At 38.7% G+C, this 7,704-nt stretch overlaps 1 protein-coding gene across 1 annotated transcript; it reads left to right on the top strand.

Moving 5' to 3' along the window:
• Positions 1-309: 309 nt before the first annotated feature.
• On the top strand, positions 310-6,457 carry LOC139772996 (L-lactate dehydrogenase A-like 6A). Its single transcript, XM_071707188.1, has 6 exons — positions 310-471; positions 4,510-4,627; positions 5,119-5,292; positions 5,519-5,692; positions 5,810-6,051; positions 6,281-6,457. The coding sequence occupies exons 1-6, from the start codon at positions 310-312 to the stop codon at positions 6,455-6,457; spliced, it is 1,047 nt and encodes a 348-aa protein (XP_071563289.1).
• The last annotated feature ends 1,247 nt before the right edge of the window (positions 6,458-7,704 follow it).

The raw sequence follows: 7,704 nt of genomic DNA, 5'->3' as shown, positions 1-7,704 counted from the left end.
TCACGTTCGATCATACAGAACCAATACAACCATCATCTTATTGCATATCCCATTTTACGTAGCCATTCCAAATCGACAGTAAATCTACTTGTTACGTATCCGTTGTCAATTTCATTGAGCTCCTGTCAAAAATATTTTTTTCAACTGTCTGCTTTTCCAGACGCATCCTATCTTATGTAAATTTTAATACGGAGCGTCAAATTTCGTGGTCTCAATTAGAGATATTCACAATGTCAAGCGATTTTTGGTTCGTCTAAATTATTTAGTGTTACATTTCGAAGTGTAGAAGAGCATCGGCGTATATCGGATATGACCGAGACAAGAAGGAAACTACCCGAGATCGCCGGCAACACAGTAACTATTTTATTGGCCAAACAGGCAGAACATCTTGTGGATGGCCATCGTGTCAAGGTCGTCGTCGTCGGCAGTGCGCCCAAGGGTGTCGCAGTTGCTATAGCAATTCTATTCAAAGTTAGCGGATTTTTTATTTCCTTTTAGTTTCTAACCTTTCATGCCATTTCAATTTTTCAATTAATTTTGTACACACGAATGTGATGTATTTTTTATAACATTGAATTGTTTTATTATCGCATAAAATATAACAGCACATATATTTTTTGTTAGCTGTATAATGGTACACGCATAGATAATGAACAAAAACTTATACTTTTTATAACCTTTGATAAATATTACTAAAGTATAAAAATTTATTCATAAATTAATTTGCATTCAGCGCAATAACTTTAAATACACACTCTTCAAATTTATTATCTATTTTCTTAAAACAGTGTAACATTTCAATATTAGCGGCACATGTCGTAAATTACTGTTGACTTTGTAAAAATTCTGAAGCATGTAAGTCAACGTCAATACTAATATACTTCATTGATACACATTTTTATATACTCCGGAAAAGGTGTATCAACATTGATTAATGCACACGTGCGTAATCGATCCGTGCCTTATTCCATCAGATGATATAATGTGCTCGATACGTCAATCTAAACGTGTCCACAATGGTACTGAGTGAACTAAATGAGACATAGCGCCGGTATCCATCTAGCTCGAGCACGTAATTCGTATTTGTTCGTCGAGGATCAAAGATATAATGCTCCACCGTTGGCGAACCTCGGGAGATACCCTCGTGTTGCACCCAACAAAGGACGACGGAGGCCAAGGAATGCCCTAACGATGTGTGTAGGTTTATGCACGAGTATACGTGCAAGTTTACAGGAACGAGTCCTGAATGTAGGCTCGTTAACGTGTATGTGTGGTGCCGGCTCAAAAAAGCTATTATGCAAATGATCCACGGAAGACTAGAGGAGGGAATTCGGCTGTAGGAAGGAGCGGAACGGAACATGGAAGAGAAAGGGAGATGGCGGGAAGAAGATGATAGAAGATGCAGAAGTGGGCCGATCCTTTCGCTCGTTATCGGATCGTAACGCGAGCATTTACACGTCGGCCAATGCGCCCCCGCAGGACGGCTCTAACTGACTGATTTATGTTGGTAACTATGGAGAGAGACTGCAATTTACAACACGGTTCACTTGAAATCCTCGGGAAACGCATATAGTAATTATTATTACACAATAGTAATCGATTCAATATTTTACAAAAGACGTACTTGGAAGTTTTTTAGAAATTTCATGGGACAGTTGTGTACACATGCAAACTTGTTTTTTTTTATCTCGACATGCCTTGAATTGTGTAATAATGGGAAATACGAGATATATGAAACTGTTTGTAACGTTCTAAATGAAACCGTATATTATCATTGTATTGTTTAGGCATAATTTCGTATCTGTTGCATCACAAGGAGGAAAATTAACAGTTTAGACGGAACACATTGTGGCTTGCGACGTTACAAGGTGCAACAGTATTACATCCATATGCTGAGTACATTCCGGTAGAAGGGTAATAAATGTGGGCGACTAATTCTAGGTTACGGTTTCCGCAAATTTACGAGGGCAAACAATGGTGTGTGCACGCGGTGGGACGCGGAGGGCGTAACTGACGGACGATAGACTTCTCGTTGGACGGTCTTGTGGTGCATATATCGAGAGAGACCAAATAATATACAGTGGAGTTTATCGTGTATATTATCGAGGAGGTCAGAATGGTACGAGAATAACTAGGATATTAGGGAACCCGTTACCGCATACGATAACAGCTTTTGACGAAAATTGCCCATCAAATTAATGCCGTGGATTTCCTTAAAATCGTTTCGCTGTTGGCTCTCTTGACAGTGATAAATGACTTTTTTATAGTCTTTATAAAAATTAGAAACATGTACTTCTCTAGCCAATATTGAGTATTTAAATTACCTACGAAGCACGAAATTTCGGTGGCGCTTATCCGACGTGATCATGAAGATCTCCTGATTACCGGAATGTTCAGCGACCGAAGATGCCGCGGAAAAAAACGGGAAGAAAGGCATGAAGAGGAAAAAATAAGAAGCGAAAAATATGACCGAGTCGTGCTGCTGCACCTCACAGCGTAGCACGGCTGATCGCATCAACGAGATCATCGCGAGGTACAAAAATACGACCGCTATGGCTTATCGTCCACCTTGCGAATCTACCGTACCCAAATTTTTCACAACTATACGTGCCTGGCATCTTTTTCGTCTTGTTCCCTCTTATCCCACTGCGACACATCTTATTGCATATTCTGTATTTAGGTAAGCTGCGCAAATTATACATTACAGAACTTTCGGAAAAAATACGTCATTCATATCCTGGGCCATATCTGTATCGATATTAATATTCAAGTAATTGTGTCTTCTTATGGAGAGATTTTTAGATAATGGCTGATTGTGAGTGTATTTAAGCTATCCAATAAAAATAATAAGAAAATTAAAGCCATCCTCCAAGCATGTATCGCGTGTTATCACGATGAGTCCTATAAATGTTTCTAAACTATTGAAAAATGGTTATTGCCTGCACATCGCATTTTACCATTGATAAAATATAGTTTCAATAATATTTCTTGCCCACAATGGATACTGCTTTAAAATCTATACAATTATTTAAATATGGATCGGTATGGAATATAAGAATCTAATTAGAATTCTCAAATATTTATAAAAAAAAGATACAGAAAAGGAAAAGAAGAGGAAACGACAAGACATAGTACGCCAAATATTTATGTATAATGAAACATAGAACGAAGAAAATTACGCATGAATTATTTACAAGAAAAGAGTGACTACGTATTAATTATCTATGATGAAATGTTAGTTAGAGCTATGCCTAATATTGCGAAAGACTTACAGACTTACGGTTATTACGAGACAATGAAAGAGTGATAGATCTATTCAGAAGTTTAGCACCTTACGATACTCCACACCTTTCGGAAGTCACGCTTGATGAAGTATGGTAATTAAGTGGTGTACAATAACAGATCGGAAGCGTGAGAGCGCAACATAATATATTAAGAAGCCGTTTTGTAGTTAGCCCGGCGTTTGTCTTAATGTGAGGTGTGAAAGCACCATCTGCCCGAGGAAAATACGTCCGTCTGTTCGGGTGTAAGCGTCTTGGTAAAGTGTACATTTAACGCACCGTCCATAGGCCATTATCACAAAAACGCGTTTGTACATATACGATACTGCCCTAGGAGAATAATGCCCATTAACTTTTACGGGGTGATTTACATGATCGTCTGAATATCTCATTATATACCACAAATTAGCCCGCACAAATTAGAACCGCTCGAAGCTTAATGATCCGTCGTTCAAAAACGAATATAGATTACCAGCGGTCCCTTATACCGCTCGTTTGCCGCGCCATTTGCCACACTTCACGGACTCGTATAACGTTACATTTACGATATCCCTGGGTATCCCTGGGTATACGTGTACGATACCTTAATGAAACTAAAAAATTCATGGGGAAACAAATAGACAACGTTTACGAAGAAACCATGATTGCGGGAGAAAAATGAAACACGTGCGGACAGGGGGTCGCTGAAGCATTCTTCATGCTCGTTTGACATTTCATGAGGAACGCAGTCGCTACGGTCGAAAATCTTGTAGCGGCTGCCGCGACGGTAGGACGGAAGGTAGTCCCCGGGAAGAGGAACCGGCGAGAAGAAGCCGTACCGGTCCCATAATTATTCATGAATGAGTTATCGCTCTGGGTAAGACGTCGTTTGTGTCACCGGGTACCGGTGGCGGCGGCGGCAACAACGACGACGACGATCACGATGAAGCGAAGCCGACATTGTGGATCCTCCCGAAAATAACGCGCTTTCTCGATCCGCTGCTCCTTGATCGGATCTTAACGATTCCTCGCATTAGGGGACTTTGCAAATGGCGCGATTGATCGCGCGCACTCGCTCGTATCTTAATGCGATTCTCGGGGGGGAGGGCCTGATGCTCCCATTGCATAACGATTCGAAGCGCGTAATAACACTGCCCGCCGGGCAGCGACCAGTTGCCGTTAATTACTCTCTAGCTTCTCTCTGCCTACCCTGTTATACACCGTTCATCCCCCTGTGATTCTTTTGCAGCGCCTCGCCTCCGAGCTCGTCCTCATAGACATGAACGAGGATCTCGCTAAGGCGGAAGCGGAAGACATCAGCCATGCGGCGGCGTACCTCGGCAATCCCCGGATTGTCGGTACCAAAGGTGAAGCCTGATGGGGAGGAGGCTGCAGAAAAATAGCGAGACCGTCATTACACTGTCCGCGAGTAACGAGCAATTATCTCAGAACAACCGCGCTTTAACGTTCGGATAAGTAAATCGCGCGGTCGCGATTAGCGATAAGGTCGCCAGAGGTGATGTTCGTGCGCGTTATTGCCTGCATTGAGACATCTCGGGATGTTAATAAAATTAAGATAAACCGCGCGGTGATTGAATTTCATGCGATAAACGACGTACAAGCGACACGCATATCTAGAAATTAATTAGTAATAATTTAAAATTGATAATAACACTAATAAAGCAAGAGCTCGGAGGTATTTTAATTTCTTACGCGATCTCTGAAAGTAGAGAGAATAGGTTCTCTATCTTTTCCATAATTTTTTTTCACAAAAATATCCCACGTGCAAACGCACGTGGAAACAAATAAAATTCTGTGATAAACGATAAATCATCCAGCGTGTATTACGCTCCGATAGATTATGCTTGTGCCAGAGACGCAGCGGTATGCGTGATCACAGTTGGAAGCCAGTCTCGTGAAGATCAGCAGCCGGCCGATTATCTAGAGCATAATCTGAAAATTTTTAAGGACGTCATTCCGAACGTCTCCAAGTACGCGCCGAACAGCGTGCTTCTCATTCTTTCGAAGCCAGGTATACGTCTTATTATCGTATTTAATGTGTTTGCCACACTAGAAATTGCACATATACGTTATCTGATAGGCATTTTATACATTGGCATTTGATAATGTGTCAATTGTCCCTCTATAAGATATTCTGTAACGTTCAAACGCATTATAACTCGTGATAGATCAATTTTAATCGAACAAGAGAGTACAGTATGATACTCTTGAATCATTGTGTCAATCCCTTTATTTAGTCGACATTCTGTCGTACGTCGCTATGAAGCTGTCTGGGTTTCCACCGAATCGTGTTATAGGACTAGGAACATTTCTAGACAGCTGTAGATTTCAGTATTTTATCGCTCAGAAACTCGGAATTTCAGCAAGCGCGATTCAAGCGTTAATCATTGGCGAGAGCGGACCGGCTTCTGGTATAATTAGCGTTATAATATTAAAAATTATGATAAACATTTCCGTACGTTTTTATTTAATCTAGTCGATTTCTGTTTCAACATTTTCATTATATTTCTTATTTTAATAAATGTTAGTCCCGGTCTGGTCCACTGTTGCGGTAATGGGTATGCCTTTAAAAGATATAAACAAAGAGATCGGCACGAAAACGGATCCAGAATCCTGGGGTGATTTGCACACGAAAGTTGTCGATAGCGACAATGACTTGATCATCAAGAAAGGCTATCACAGCTGGGCAGTCGGAATCTGTGCAGGCGAAATTGTTGATGCTATCGTGCGCAATACTTGCGCCTGTTTTACTGTCTCTACGTTCGTGAAGGTTTATCGATAAGTTTTATTGGAGCTATTAAGCTTCTGTTTGATGATACTGCTCGCATGCTTTGAGAACTATTTTTTAATTACTTTTATCTCGCATTGTATAATTGCAATATTAATTCATTATCGCGTAATAAAAGATAACGACAAATATAAAGATAAAGAAATATTCGAGTGATAAAAATATAAAAATAACTGTCAAAACTTGGCTAAAAATGTCAAATATATTTTAGGGTTGCCGACACGGACTGGAAAAGGATATTTTTATGTCGTTACCGTGTGTAGTAGGAAGAAACGGCGTACAGTCCTTTATTCGTTTGTTGTATACATCTAAGGAGCAAGAATTGATGACGGTGTCTTGCCGAAGAATTTATGAGGCTCAAAAATTGATCCTTGATCAGATTGAATAAATAAGAAATGCAATTAAAGTATTTGTCGTACAATTTTATAATTACATTATTCGATTGTGATCTAAAGTATTAAATACTCTCAACAATTAATGTGAGAGTAAATTGTATTTTAGTTTTATATTTTAAAAAAGTAAAAATTTCTTATATGTTTATTTATTTTAGTAGTCGTGCGTCGTAAAAATGCATAAAAGGAAATCGCAATTTTTATCGCAAATATCATATTGATTTATATCAGTTAAAGAATTATTACGAAACACCATGTATACATAATGATTTCATAACAAAAGGCCTTGTCTTTTATCATTCGACTATCCAACCGAGTTGAAAAGAGAAATCTGCGTTTGTTTTATAGGACGGTTTGGTTTTATTGCGCGATCAGATGAGCAGGGAGTACTACAAATTGTAGGGCGTACTCCGAGGATTTCGGTCCCAATTTGCAAAGATTAATGCAGACTACGCGTAATTAATTGCTTCGTGTATGGAGCAGTTAACCGCCCTGCTAAAGGCGTTCGGGATGATGAAACGATTGCTATTATAAATATAAAGAGAGGCGGTTTCGCGCGGCTCTAGTGGTCAACGATACCCACCAATTTGTTACAAAATTCACGTATGCTGATATCACGCTTTTTGTCTCTGCCATCCTCTACATTAGTTAAGACGTTCGTTTACTGCCCAGTGTTACTGTTGCTCGAATATCAGTAACAGTGTTACACAAAGTGTTCTCAGGATATCTAAAGGCCATATTTATAGTTGCTTTTTCTTGCGTCTTTTTATAATATCTTTATGCTAAATCATATATTTCAAAAAACTTATTTAACACATGAACCGCTACGTCATTTATGAATGACAATCAATTTCATGAAAAAGTCCCAAGAACTCAAATACATTTTCTTTTCTGTAAAATATCACTAAACAACGAAACTTCTTTCTGACGAAAATTGGGCGTCATCATATTTAAATAACTCTCGAAAACAAGAAATACATATATGAATGACGTGTATAACATGACAGTCAATATATTTAAAAAAATATTTTAATTTTTGTAAATTGCTGACAACTTTATTTTCGAAATATTCGTTTCTCTAAACCATAGTGTATCTTATTTACTACGTCCGAATATTTAATAAAAATTTAGTTTGAGCTATTATATTTAATAAGATATCTTTTATTGTACCAGTAATTTGCGCGCACGAGATATTTTTACTATTAAATTTAGTAATCTAAACTAAAATTTAATAAATTTTAAT

The sequence above is a fragment of the Temnothorax nylanderi genome, unplaced genomic scaffold, assembly GCF_030848795.1.
Source record: "Temnothorax nylanderi isolate EJ_2023f unplaced genomic scaffold, tnyl_v1.0 TNYL_tig0001_pilon, whole genome shotgun sequence".
In the NCBI taxonomy this organism is placed as follows: Eukaryota; Metazoa; Arthropoda; class Insecta; order Hymenoptera; family Formicidae; genus Temnothorax; species Temnothorax nylanderi.
Note: the sequence above shows the minus strand (reverse complement) of the source record. Positions and strands in the feature narration are given on the sequence as shown.